The sequence below is a fragment of the Panicum virgatum genome, chromosome 6K (assembly GCF_016808335.1).
Source record: "Panicum virgatum strain AP13 chromosome 6K, P.virgatum_v5, whole genome shotgun sequence".
In the NCBI taxonomy this organism is placed as follows: Eukaryota; Viridiplantae; Streptophyta; class Magnoliopsida; order Poales; family Poaceae; genus Panicum; species Panicum virgatum.
This window is the reverse complement of record NC_053141.1, coordinates 32413115-32427676: the sequence shown is the minus strand read 5'-3', so window position 1 is coordinate 32427676 and position 14562 is coordinate 32413115. Positions and strand designations below refer to the sequence as shown.

Here is a 14562-nt window from a genome sequence, read left to right as displayed (position 1 = left end):
GAATATTAAAGTTTTTGCTTCCTCCATGGAGACCATTTTCACAATTATGTATCAAAATGATCAGTAGCACATACTCCATCCATCCCAATTATTAATTGTTTTAATTTTTTTAGATACATATTTTGTTTTATGTATTTCCACAGAGCTTGAATAGCGCCAAGCGTCTGTGGGAAGCTCAACCCCAAATCCCAATCCAATGAATTGCTGTCTTCTTTATTTCTGAAAGAAGAATTGCCTTCACATCATGGCTCCAAGATTACCCGTAAACTTAATATTTGCTCATCTTCTTGCCCTTGAATTGAGATGTCCTGTACAATCTTCTTCAACTCGTAATCAGTTTTCAGTATTGGACGCAACCGTTAGCTGTACAAATTTATCAAGGTCTTGCACTCAATTTCTTGGCTTCTCGACCATAGACCAATATGGTATGAATGAGGAAGCAAGTAACGAAATGGTGATCTGCATGAAAGAGTTTATCCCATGGGTACGCACCTCTGCCTTCGTCCCGTTGCCGTGCAGCCGTCGAGCCGCCACCGCCTCCACCCGCGGAGGAGGCCCCAGATTTGGGTGGTGGCGGGCACAAGCAGGGGCCAGGCGCGCCGGCGTAGCGGCTCGCCGCGGGCTGGCCACCGTAGCTCGTTGCGTTCACGGGGAAGCTCTCCTTAGGTGGGCAGCGGATGCGCTGGACCTCCATGTGCGCGGTCCTCTGTGCTTGGGGCCCTGTGAGGCGCGTCAGCAACCGTCCCGCACACCAGGCTCCCTCTCTCGGCGGCCGGCCCTCCCCGCGCGACCTCCTCCCCGGCGATGTCCTCCTGCCAGAGCTCGGGCCCTTCCTGGTGCCGCACGGCCTCCTCCCCTGTCCGCCGTCGCCCTCTATCGCCAGATCCGCCGCGTCAGTCGGCGCGAACGGGTACGGGCGGGCGGGTGAGGTCAGTGTCGGCAGGCGCGGGCGGCGTTGGCGTGCGGCGGGCCACGGCTGCGGCGCGGGCCATGGACGAGCAGGCCAAGGCGGCGGCCGGCGGGGCGGGCCACGGTGGGCGCGGGCGGCATCGACGGCCAATGGCCAAGGGGGCGCGGGTGGTGTCGGCGGGCGAGCAGGCCAAGGCGCGAGTGGGCGCCGGCGGCATGGTTCACTACGACCAGGATCCTGGCTTGATTCGTCTCTGTGCCCTTCGCACGTCGAGAGCTCCCTGATGGTTCTAGAATAGCCGGAGGAAGAAGCTGCAGAGGTTGAATCCGATCATTAGCATGGGAACGGACGGTTGAGAAAATTCGGGTGACGTGGCTCCTCCTGCGCTCGATTTGGGTCCGATCCAGGGTGAGGTTTCGTCTATTAGAGATTAGAAGAAAAGGCCTTCACAGTGATTATCACTTTTGTTTTTAGCTTAAAAATGTTTGTCATTAACCTACTGCATGCTCTGAGGTGAAGGGAAAACCTATATATAGAACCACAAATTGCAATAAAAGTATTAATCTTGTACTATTTGGAAGTCATGTTTTGGTTGTCTTTGTGCTACCTTCCACAAGAAGTGTGCGAGTGTTTTCCTTTTCCTCTGTCTTTTGTACAATGGCTTTCTTGCTTTTGAAACAAAGCTAGCTACATTGGGATAATGGAGTCAAAAGTGGCTCACCTTCACCATGAATTATTGTCATTGCTTTCCCTAGCTCATGCCAGCGGCCAGAGACAAAGATTTCCTTGCCAAATAATTTCGAAAAGTGCATTTTGCTATCTTATTATAAGCATCGCCATTATGTTTCCCCTCGTGCAACATCGGATTGGCTCTTTCGCAGCATTTCTTATTTTATATATATATATATATATATATATATATATATATATATATATATATATATATATATATATATATATATATATATATATATATGGTTTAGTTAGAGCATCTTCAGCAGACTACCTATTCCTCTCCCTAATACCAAAAACCTGTCTTTTAGGTAATGGGAGATGCTCCAGCAGACTACCAATTCCATCGCCAATACCAAAATTTTTTTTGGCAAATCACCAAAACACGCCTCCATCTCCCTCAAATGTAGGGGGTTTCTCCTTCCACCCTATCCTTTGAGTAATCTGCTATAGCAGTTGCTACAAAAAATGTAAAAAGTATTATTAGTAATGCAGAGAGAAAATATATAGGATATGAGAGATAAACAGTCTGCTGGATATGCTCTCACACCAATTCCGAAGCACACGTGACATTATATTCTTTTTTTCCTTCGAGCTACCTCTTTTGTTTGAGCAGCTGCTGTTGCAACGTCAGTGTAGTGGCAAGCTACAGCCAACAGATGCTGATCGAAACGTGACGTCTATTCCTCACACGTGCGACTAGATGTCATACTATCGCATTTGATTATATTTAGAGAATATTTTTTCTAAAATATTTTTATTTGTTCTGGAACAATTTTTATCTCTAGATATTTCTTGGAACATTTTTATTTGTTCCAAAACTTATTTTTTTGAAACATTTTATTTTGTTTCGGAACAATTTCTATTTTTTATATCTCTAACCGATGTGTGCGATAGTATAGCTTCTAGTCGCACGTGCGATGAATAGACGCCCCCGATCGAAATGCATCAGTTCGATCGTGCAAAACCTCTTTAGCTCTTTGACTCTTTCTACATATACAAACAGTAATCTACTGCATATGGTTCAAAACTAGATATTACACGTACTCAACTTGCTCAACTTGCAAAAACCAAGTGGCCAAATGACTGCTCCTTGTATTAGAACAGAATTTTCACTAATCGCTGCTTATCCTTGTAGTATGACCACCTCCAATCAATCTTTCTAATTACATAGCCTTGCTCAGTCACTCAATATCATGATCTTCTTCCGGATTTTCCTCTACTTAAAAAGGTTTTATTATCTCTTACCCTCTGGTTGATCTTTGTATAGCGCTTCTGGGGACTATATTCTCATCCCATGCCCTAGTCCATTGTTGTTTCCTATTGCTTTTTTTTATTAACCCCTCTTATGTTTTTCGCCTTTCGATCAAACATTATCAACTTCATACGAATTCCTGCCGTAGCATGTGCGATATTATCTTGGCTGTACCACTGCAAATGGAGAAGGGACACCAGGGACGCCAGCAACTTGGCAATCCAGTCATCCTGTGGGTGCTTGCAAGAAATGCAGGTGGCCCAACACACGTGCGTACGCTTGTTGCTGACCAATTCCATTATTTCCTCATGTTGTTCTAAAATTCTTGCAGGATAAGAAGCTTCTCCTCAACAATCCGGCCAGTCGTGTGGAACAGGATGAAGTGTCCTGGTTTCTGTGACAACTGGTTTTGGTTTTGTATACTAGTATTTGGATGAGTGGCTTTCAAATTTGAAAAGAAAAAAATTATCTATACCCTCTGGCATAGCATCTAGCTAGCAAGTGTTATATGCTAAACAAAAACAAAAGCAACCCCAATTAAATGGGAATTTCTTATGAACGTTGTTTATGACAAGGGGAGAGGCAAAAACCTTTCAGGATTTGACCTGATTACGCGTTGTTTATTCCCCAATCCAACCTCTAGTTTGTCCTGTTGCTGGCGATATGATCTCAGTTGACCCGGTTTCAGAAAGAAAAAAAAATGAAACTGGACAGCAGGTACGCGCGAAGTAGCCGGAAAGATAAGGCTGGAGATGCGTGTTAGCAACATTAACCCTAGACAAAACCAAAAGTCAGAACGCTGCATGCATGCGAAATGGCGTCCTGAGTACGTACGGACGTGTCAAGGGAGTTTGACATTGCTTTGGTGGTTCTGCTCCGTGGTTTCCAAAGGCATCACGGCGTGCTATGACATTGTATAATGGAGGAGCTTGAGTACAATTTAGGGTAGTACAACCAACCCCCCCCCCCCCCCCCCCCCCCAAATGGCCATTTGACTCCGGAGAAATTCGCCGAATTGGACTGGAAATTCAATGTTAAATCAGGCACCAGTTCAGCGGTTCCTGTTCCAGATTAGTACACTAGCACAGTAACTGCACGTCCTTCTCTGCTAGAGAAGATTCAGACAGAACAAATAGCTATCATCACAGAAAGCATAATGATTTGTTGTGCGTGAAACATACTACAGCTCGTCCACTGGACAAAAGCACCTCAAATTAACATACTACCATCTCCATTTCAAAGGGTAATACAGCCCCCTTTGCGGTCACCCAGCTGCACTTTGACCTTAATTTTCTGTTATACTGTATCAATGGTTAATTGCCCTTCAAAGATTATGGTGCTGTTTGGTTCCGTGCTGGGTGTGGGAACGGCAAGTAATCGGCTGCCGGCGGTAGCTGTTGCAGGGGATTGAAAAACGTCTTTTGTTTGGTAACGAGGTACGACGCTGCGGTGATATGGCCCAGTATCCGATTGCGCGGTGATGCGGGTTGACCAAAAACAAACAGAAAACAACGGGAGCTGATGTCGCTGTAAACAGATGATGGGCAACAAGGCCGAACCAAACGCCTTCTATGGCTGTGTTTGGTTAGGGGTGAAAAAATTTTGATGAAATTTTTTTTGCAACTTTGACCACTAATTAAAGGTATTAAATTAAGTCTAATTACAAAAGCACCATTACAATCATGAATACTGTAGCAATATTGTACCTAATGAGACCTTTGACCGCATGATTTGACGATGATTAGAGCATGGTCACTGTAACATTACTGTATCTAATCATGTATTAATTAGACTCATTAGATTCGGCTGTCAAAGTTGCATCCATCTCTAAATTTTTTTTCAAATAAACTACATTTAGTATTCCATGCATACAATATTCTCTTTTCGCAAAATTTTTACTGTTACAACCAAACACAACCTATGATGCTTCGAGAAGAGGGGAAAAAAAAGATTATCAAGCTTTGAGACGCGTGCACGTCCCAACGGGGAAATGGAAAGCGCAAGTACAAACGCATGGTGTATCACTGACGTGTGGGCCAGGGCCGGGGTCAAGACGCCAACCACCAGGCAGCACGTGGATCCTTGCGCTCGGTACACGACATGACGACCTTAAGCAAACTTCTAAGTACATCTTAGCAATTATGGAGTGTAAGCAAATGCTTCCAGAACAATACCCTAACCATACAACAGTATTATCTGATCCAAAAGATCGGTACACGACATGACGACCTTAAGCAAACTTCTAAGTACATCTTAGCAATTATGGAGTGTATGCAAATGCTTCCAGAACAATGCCCTAACCATACAACAGTATTATCTGATCCAAAAGATACCATGGGAACAGGGAAAACAAACAAACAACACAGAAACGCAGCTACAACTCCATGCTAACGTCTCACAGTCTGACACACTGACAACCTTAAAGGTAGCATCACGGGTTCAATTGCTCACGCAGTCACGATGAGCCCGAAGACAAATGGTTCATCACAAGGTAAGTGCTTTCTAGTCCGTCTTATGGTTCCCATTGCCTGCTAGTGACCTGGACCGATCTCCGCGCCTCCTGCGGTCCCTTGAGCGCGAGCGCTCCCTCCTGCGGTCCCTTGAGCGAGAAGGTTCCCTTCTGTCCCTTGAGCGAGACCTTTCCCTCCGGCGGTCCCTTGAGCGAGATCGTTCCCTCCGATCCCTTGAGCGAGACCGCTCCCTTTTCCGATCCCTTGAACGGGATCGCTCCCTTCTGCGAGAAGGGTATGGCGATGGGCTCCTAGAGCGCCTTTGAGATCCTCCTGTAATGTAAAATATTATTAAAGGTGCAGGTACAGAGCAAGAATTTAGCCACTAACTACTACGTTTTTCATTGCTAATATTTGAGCACAGTAATGTCTGGAATTCTAGATCACACTAATACGTTGATACAAGCCTGTGAAAGATCTAAACAACCAGATTGGAAAATGCTTACGTTCATGGAGAAGTTTTCCATGGCTAGGTATGATTTGACTACCTTAAAAATATGATTTGACTCAAGGAGAATATCCTAGAGACTAGAGATTAACTCTAAAGCTTTGGTCTTGATGAGTTATGGCAGCTAAAACTAGTGAGATAAAAATAGCCCCAATTATAATAACAGGTCACAGGAAATATCACGCTCCAATGAGATCTGTGATATACTTCAAAGCATCACTGAAATAAAAATATATGAATAAATAAATAAGCAAATAGCCCTTGTCGGACAAAATATTTAGGAAGATGAATTCTTCTTTACGTATTAATGAATAAAACTTTGCATATTTAACAACTGCAAAGAAAAAAATTAAGTCCATTTAACTCACTCTATGCAAGCTGGACAAGCAAGTCAAATGATTATCAATACAGAAAGCATCAGAGTCACATCATGCACAGGCACAAAAGTATCCAATTTCTATTCATACCTCTTCGACCACAGTATTTTCCAGGAGTAGGGGTCCTTTCTCGAGTCCTTTTCGCCTGAAATGCACATCACGAACATGTGTTAGTCTCCACAATGAAACAAGCAGTGATGAACTTCAAGTACACCAAACAATGCGTGAAGCCAATTACCCAATAATTAACATTAAAGAGACTGGTTAAAGGAATAGATAAATAAACGAAGTTATGGCCCTTTGCTGAAAAACAGATAGTGATGGATAGTTAAGCTTGTCATGTCTCGATCAAAATTCTTGTTATGCAAGTAGATGAATAACTTTACGTAGCTCAACCAAAGATGACATTTTTCGCACTTTCCCATGGTTGGTGTAGCCTTTCTCCAAGGAAGAGCCAGATTATGCCTCTTGTGACCTCCATCAAATCAGAATCTTGTTGTGGACGAAGATAGCATCGATGCAGGCTAGCTCGGCAGTTGGTGTCGTGACACGGCAGCAGCATGCACCATGTAAGCTCAGTCGACGTAGACAAACCATGGAGCATGTTGGATCATGCGGGCGACGTTGACGATGGCGGTTGTGGTCGCGGTGGCGGAAGCAGTGGCGATCGCGGTGGACGTGACGGTCATGCTGGCGGTGATGGTGGCACAATGCACAACAAGACTCCAAGGTCGCTCTATGGTGGCAGCCCTCGCGTTGATGTAGTGGGTATGCAATGTCGGTGAGGAAGGTGTAGACGACAAGCGTTGAAGATGAGCTCTGGGGTTGGTGATAAGCACCACCATATCAGCTGCACATCCCTTGGCGACAACCATGGTCCAAGACAGCACAGCCTGAACCAACCAGGTTGACGACGAGGCAGCCCAGCACCATGTTAAACTGGAAGGTCATGAAGTCAGCACGAGAGGAGTTAAGACCCCAGTTGAGGAGCCAGACATGAGGTTTTCCCCATTCACCACACTAGGATTGCAGACCACATCACAAACGACTCCCTTTCAATTTACTCTGGCACATTTCACCTGAGCAGAATTTCACAGCTTGACTGTCCCAGAATATACTCTCCCATCACAAGGAAAGAGCATATTTGTAGTCCTTTACCCATAAACATGCCTCATCTCAAGAATCATTCACTTAAGTTCTTAACAGATCATAGTATGCATTCAATTAAATCAATAGAGCATACTTTCAAGTGCAATACATTGTGTATTTAACTATTTATGTTACTAACACAGCCATGATTTCAGGACCGAATGGGACAAGGGGGGAGGAGAAAACACAAGACCACACAAAAACCTTTTTTCACTTAACAGCTAGCTTTATCTTATTTTAACTGTACTATTGATTTCAGAATATTGGGGGAAACAACCACATGATAACATGACAAAACTAACACTATTCAACAGAAATAAATAATGTTTTAATGCAACGAATCATTTCAGTTAATATCTAACCTTCTCTACAGTGCTAGTTTTGTCATGATAACATGACAAAACTAGCACTATGCAACAGAAATAAATAATGTTTAAACGCAACGAATCATTTCAGTTAATATCTAACCTTCTCTACAGTGACCAGACGACCTTCAAGTACAGTGCGGTGCAGGTACTTGATGCAGCGTCTTGCATCTTCAACAGTATCCATAGTCACAAAGGCAAAGCCACGGGATTCTTTTGTACGAGGATCAAGAACAACATGACAGTTTTTAACCTGCATTTAACGATGGAACTTATTATTTAGATACTGAAATGGTTGCCACAAGATTAAACAACAATCAGATACAGATAAGAACTATAATAAAAACACATACTAATAAATTTGAGAACATACCTTTCCTTCTTTACTAAAAAACTTCTCAAGCTCATCTTCAGTTACACGAGTAGACAATCCAGTCACATAAAGGTTATTTCCTGGATTTCTATCATCTTCGCTCCTGTGCGCATAAAGAACCAAACATTAGTACTGCACCACCGCCCACATATTCGTGTAGAGTGACAAATCGCAACTAAAAACAAGATATTTGAACCAATATGATATAATATGTGATAAACTATCATGAACAAGTGATATGCTTGCCTGGATCGACTCCTATCCCTTGACCTTGACCTCGATCTACCACGTCTCCTAGGAGGAGGTGACCTTGAGGTGCTCCGCCGCTTAGGACTTCTTGGACGTGGAGATCTTGAGGTACTCTTTGGAGGAGGCGACCTTGAAGGGCTGCGTCTCTTTGGAGGAGGTGAGCTTGAAGTTCCATTTCTATCTGCAGGAGGTGTAATAGACCGTGCAGTGTATCTAAAAACAAAAATTCAAAAACCAGGACACATAAGATGATAAGAAGTCTATCTTAGAAAAAAAAATAAGAAGATTATAAGAACTCTACCGTGTAGGGAATACTAACCTCACTTCCTTCGTTTGTGACATCTAATAAGAACACATAAGAGAGGGTAAAATGTCAGATAAACAGCCAACTTATGGATTGATGAAATATATAAACGCTTATGTAGGAAGAAAAGTAAAAAAATTCATAATTAAGCCTTAAGACAAGTAACACTGAAATATACAAGGAAGTAAATGGAAAACCTTGCACCTTTTAACTGCTATATATTTAAGCAATGCAACATGAAAAGATGCACTATCTTGATAATAATAAAAGTTGTAAGGCAAAAAAAAAAGAGAGAGCAATAATGGCAAAAGCATGATAAAAATGTATCTTCATCTTGTAACTATGCACATAAATGATAGATAGCCTAATAACCTAAACCGAAGTATAGTTGTCAAATAGGACACTTTTGAGCTCACATTTCCAAATGCTTATTTTTCATGCTTTAGTTTTACCAAGCAGAAATACATATTTTTATAGCAAAATCAATTGGGTGGGTTCGACGAAACTTCAATCACAGATGAGGAACAACATTGTACAATGGGGTCATGCCAGATTGCAACTGTAAAAGAAGTCACAAGGAATACACATAGAAGTACCCTATAGAGCTAAGTCCATTCTAATTACTTGCATACCATGAAATCACTAAGCTGCCAGAATGTAATTGTAAAAGAAGTCACAAAGAATACACATAGAAGTATCCTATAGAGCTAAGTCCATTCTAATTACTTGCATACCATGAAATCATTATTAAAATTTAAATAAAATTAATTCATTCACCACATTGCTGAAGCATTCACTTATTTTTCTAGAAAGGCAAAATGAAATCAAAGAGTGCAAATCATAACCATAGTGTTTTGTAGCCACGATTCGTTTACTATTGCACCGGTGGTAAGTACTAAGTACCTTGACTACTGAAACTACGAGCCGAAGTGCCGGGTGAAGAATGGAGGAACCAAAAGACAGTGGTCTGCCTGAAAGAAGCAGTGTAAATGAGCATCAACCAGTAAACAAACCATCTTGAATCAGCAAGTGTAAAGTACTATATGGCTTCCACCCCTTTCAATTCAGCAGTTTATGCCTGTCTACTGTTTCACAGTGTCAATTGTATGTTGCTCAGTTGTTTTGCAGTGGCCCGTACAAAATCTAGGGGGAGCTGATTAACAGGTTAAATTAGAAGAATCGAGAAAATTATACTCCAAAACTGCATGCAAATAAATGAATTTCCAATTTTGTCGCATATTTCCTGTGCACATGTCGCATGGTCAGACTAATCTTAAATCTAACAAACAAACAAACAAGGACCAGAATCGAGCAACCCGTCAACCACGGTAGCAGCCCTACCAGATCTGGCTCGAGGTAGGGACCAGGAGTCAGCCACGACTACCCTTTCCGGAATTCCCTAACCAAGGAACAAAAAAATCGAAATTGCGCAGCGACATGCATCCCTAAAAAAGTTCGAATCGGACATAAACTCGTTCTAGGGGCGCTGCGCTTGCTTCTCCAAGCCAGCCGCGCCCCAGATCTGGCGCCTCTAGCCGCGGCAGCTGGCGCGCATGCGCGGACTAGCTCTAAAGCTAGCTCGGAACGCCGCCACACCGAGCAGATCTACTACGAGGTGGGTTCGCGAGGAAAATGATAGATCCGTGGGGATGCGAAGCCCTACGAGGCCGAGGAGGGGAGGGGAATGGCAGGGGGAGAAGGCAGCACCTGGGGGCTTGGAGAGGCAGCCGCCGTCGCCGCTGCTGGCGAGAGGGAGGCGGCGCGGGCGCTGTCGCCGTCTGCGAGGCCGAGGAGGAGGCGCACGGGAGATGGACGAGTCGCCCGTCGGAACAAGAAAATCGCCTGGGCAAGGCCGCCGCTTGTTTGCGACGTTGAACGGGCCTCCATGGGCCGGAAATCTGCCTAGCCCGGGCTCATCGAAGCGCGTGCAATTGGGCCGGGAGGGGTTCCAAGCCCGTGATGTTGGAGCCGAATCCAGGCGATTTATAACTTCAAACCGCCCTACAGTTCAGAGCGGCGGAGTCGGGCGACCGGATGGCTATGCATCGAAAACTAGATCCATCACTCGAAGAATAACATGTGGATCAGTGCAATGATTTCGGCCAAAAAAGCGTAAAGCTGTCGGCCCACGAGAAGCCCGCTGATTGGCTGAAGGTTGTGCCGTGCTATGCGGTGGTGCTGCTGTCTACTGCAGTTGCATTCATATTAGGCGTGAGAGAGAAGCACACATGTGAACAGTCATTTAATTCGCAGAAGCGGTGCTGCTGCCGCCATTTGCATGCATGCTAGCGTGCAGTTGCATGTGCCCTATTTTTTCTTTCCTCTCTTATTTCTGTTTCTTCTCTTTATTTTATTTTTTTACCTATTTCTCTTTCGAATATGATTTTCCCACTATGTCCTATCTAATGTTTCCTTTTATTCTTCTATTCATTGTTGTTCAATTTATTCACTATTTTTTATAGATAGTAATATTTTATTCTATCTTTATAATATGATTGTTCTATATTTAAAATTTATTTGTTCGTTTTGTAGATTAAATTGTTCGGTAATGTTGACTTATTTAATCGCGATATTTACTTTCTATTATTTAGTCTATACAATCATGTTTAATGTTTTGTTCATTATAAATTATTATTTGTTCGTTGTATTTTTTGTAGATATGGTATAATGTCATATATCAACCAACAATTTGATTTTACAATGCAGCTTATACGAAGGGAAACAAAAAAAGATATTTTATCAGGGGTAAGTAGACATATTTGAACAGTTTAGGAGTTAATAAACACTACTACACAAATCTTTATAGAGACAGGCAAAAAGTATTAACCGAGTCAGTTTTTGCGACCGCCGCGGAGCGAAAGTCACGGTTAATCGTTACCTTAACCGAGGTGGTTTTCCTGCCCGCCTCAGTAAGTGAAAAAAAAACAAGAAAAAAGCCCGCCATGCCCATCAGTGGCGGCGGCCTCGACATAGGCTCCCGGATCAGTATCGGCATCGGCGTTGGCTCGGGGTCCGTGTCCGGGTCAGGGTCTGGGTCTGGGTCGTACTCCGGCTCCGGCTCCGGCTCAGGGTCGGGCTCTAGCTCAGGGTCCTGGTCCGAGTCAAGCTTAGGGTCGAACATCGGGTCAGCACGGGCGCGGGGTCGTATGCTGGCTCCCACGCCGGCTCGTCCGCAGGTTCCAAAAGCGGAGGGCCGGAGGGGCAGGGGGAGTCTATATATCAGTTAAGGCGACAACTGCCGAAACCATAAGCTAAAGATATATTAAGTAGGCCTTAATCAGCACCACTAAGGGGACTATTTTCGCATGTTGCTCCGGATGATTCCATCTAAAGAGGAGAGAGATTATATACATGCAAACAGAATAAAGGTGATGACATCATCCACAAGCATGTAGGTCTGAAATTTAAGAAACTATAAATATTAAACTGAGTGTCCAAATTAAATTTGATTTGCACCATCATCTTTCTTATAAAAAAATCTTCAAAATAAGATCACACTTGCCTATATTTGCACAAATTTTATAATTTTTTTAAAATAATATTTAATTAATTTCGGCTACTGGAAATGAAAGGATCTTAAGATGCCTAGAGGGGGGGTGAATAGACAATTTGCAATTTTAAAAAAAACACTTAACAAAAGGTCAGACAAAGACCAGCCCGGATACTCCGGGTAGAATCCCGGATACTCCGGGTTTTTTTTGATCCGGAGTATCCAGAGCTATATCCGGAGTTTCCGGGTATGAACGACCTGAAAGGAAACTATAAGAATCTATGTATGAAAAGTAGATCGAGCCAAAGTAAGAGTACCAGGAGTTACTTAAGGTTGATATCCAACAAACAAAACTTACTAGAAACTCGTGAGTGAGTAGATCGAGCTCAAACCCTAGAAATGTGGGGATAAGGATTTGTTTCCCGAAGTTTACACCCGAAGGTGCTACGTCTCCGTTGAGGAAGGATTCAAGAGACGGTGCTCAAGAACCCCTATGCTCCTCTTCCAAGGGCGAGATCACCTCTCAAGCCCAAGGTTACTTACTATGGATTCCTCGGCGAGGAATGGAGCTTACAAACTTCTTGTGCAGCTCATAATCTTGATTGAGCAATCACAAGCACGCCTAGCCGTCTAGGAGCACAAGGCTCCAAGAGTAACAAACTTGAATCCGCGGACTTGACCAAAACCAAGTGCTCAAGAGATGGGAATGAGGCTCACTTGCACGAATCCTTGCTCTTGCTTGCTTCTCACTCAAATCCCTCAAGGGAATCACTCAAGAATGGAGAAAAGGGAGTGAGAGAGCTCTTTCTTGGCTTAGGTTTGAGTTCAGCTCATCAAGGTGGCAAGAGAGAGGGCTGAAGGGCCGGTGGGGGTATTTATAGTCTTCAGCCCAGAAATAGCCGTTGGGCGAAAGGGTACCCGGAGACTCTGGGTATATTCCCGGAGACTCCGGGCAACTCTAGTTTTTCAGCCCATGAACAACACCCGGACACTCCGGGCTAAGGGGTCCGGAGTATCTGGCCCTATACCCGGAGTATCCGGGTTAGGCAGGGGAAAACTTCGATTTTTGCTCTTTTGAATTATTTTGTGGCTCACAAGTATTTGTCTAGGTTCTCTTGAACACTAGTTTCAAGTCATCACCTTTGAATTAAGTCCCTCTTGATAGTACGACGTCCCTATACTCAAATGTCAAAAATAAAATCTAATTTCATGAGTATGCTTGAACTCCGCCTTTTCATTTCCTTTTTGAGGGGCCATACGTCATCACTTGATTCACCTATACTTATTCATCACCTGCACATATGCTTAATTACACAATTAAATATACATGTGTTTTGTCATTATTCACCAAAACCCACCTAGGGGCCTAGATCACTTTCAATCTCCCCCTTTTTGGTGATTGATGACAACCCACATGTAGCTCATTTGATTAACATAAAATGATAAACATCTAGCATATAAGAGCTCCCCTTTAATGTATGCCATGAACTTTGAATTTAAATTTTGACTTGACATGTCAACAATTTTGGCATATATATCAAGAGAACCACAAAAGCTCTTATATGTTTTACAGTGGGGTGAACAGGTGAGTGCAAAGACAAGTGTGATGCATATGACATGTTATCCACTCAATCCACTTCAATAAAAAGTGTGTCTGCCAGGAAGACCCGGAGACTCCGGGTAGGAGCCCGGAGACTCCGGTCAGGGAATCCGGAGAATCCGGCATGTAGCCCGGAGTATCCGGCCCTTCTGAACCAGAACACAGAAAAACAGTCACCGATCAGGGAAAGAATTTTCACCCTAGCACAACTTCCTTAAAACAGAGATAAACAACACATCTAGGCACAAAGTAGCATACATTACAAATGTTCTCACACCACATAGTCCTTACGCACGATCGAGGAAGTTCGAAACGGAATGGAAACGACATAAGTTCGATACAAAAGCGACACATGCCCAAATGAGTACATAAATGGCATTTTCACTCCCCCTTTGTCATCAAGTGCCAAAAAGGGAATGAAAAGAAGCATGAAGTCCATCTACTCATCATCTTCATCTTGGGCGGCATCCTCGGAGGTATCCTCATCTTCAGCGGAGTCGGGGTGCTCGCGGTAGTCTATGGGCGCGTCTTCCTCGGTCTCCTCTTCCTCATCAAAGATTTCTTGGCCACTTGGAGGAACACGGCGAGAAGTAGAAGCACGGCGACGAGGAGAACGAGCTTGGCGACGAGCACGAGGAAGTGGAGCATGAGTAGCAGCGGCAACAACAGCCTCATCGGCGACATCCCACTCAGCAAAAGGATCATCAAAATCCGGGAGCTCGCGGTGAGAATCCAAAGGAAGCCCCAAGTGACCCCGAATTTCATTGATCGACCTTGTGTTCTCATGAACATCTTGTGTA

At 43.8% G+C, this 14562-nt stretch overlaps 1 protein-coding gene and 1 long non-coding RNA gene across 3 annotated transcripts; both read right to left on the bottom strand.

The window, feature by feature from the left end:
• Positions 1-739, bottom strand: LOC120639165. Its single transcript, XR_005661304.1, has 2 exons — positions 493-739; positions 1-363 (listed from the first exon to the last, which is right to left on the bottom strand). It is a non-coding gene; the product is annotated as an uncharacterized LOC120639165 (long non-coding RNA).
• A 4388-nt stretch (positions 740-5127) lies between these two features.
• Positions 5128-10540, bottom strand: LOC120712229 (serine/arginine-rich splicing factor SR45a-like). 2 transcript variants are annotated; one of them, XM_039997976.1, is made up of 8 exons: positions 10380-10540; positions 9576-9643; positions 8688-8710; positions 8366-8581; positions 8120-8222; positions 7850-7999; positions 6323-6377; positions 5128-5680 (listed from the first exon to the last, which is right to left on the bottom strand). In XM_039997976.1, exons 3-8 carry the CDS (start codon positions 8708-8710, stop codon positions 5400-5402), a joined length of 828 nt encoding a protein of 275 aa, XP_039853910.1. In that variant the 5' UTR covers positions 9576-9643; positions 10380-10540; the 3' UTR covers positions 5128-5399. The 2 variants fall into 2 exon arrangements, with proteins under 2 accessions (XP_039853910.1, XP_039853911.1); XM_039997977.1 differs by having other exon boundaries at positions 9576-9639; positions 10380-10492.
• Positions 10541-14562: the final 4022 nt, after the last annotated feature.

Excerpts from the sequence above, each read along its gene's own strand:
- LOC120712229 (XM_039997976.1), bottom strand. The coding sequence starts at position 8,710 with ATGTCACAAACGAAGGAAGTGAG. Across the intron at positions 8,000-8,119 it reads TTTTTAGTAAAGAAGGAAAG|GTTAAAAACTGTCATGTTGT; the intron begins GTATGTTCTCAA and ends CGTTAAATGCAG. Across the intron at positions 5,681-6,322 it reads AAAATACTGTGGTCGAAGAG|GAGGATCTCAAAGGCGCTCT; the intron begins GTATGAATAGAA and ends TTTACATTACAG.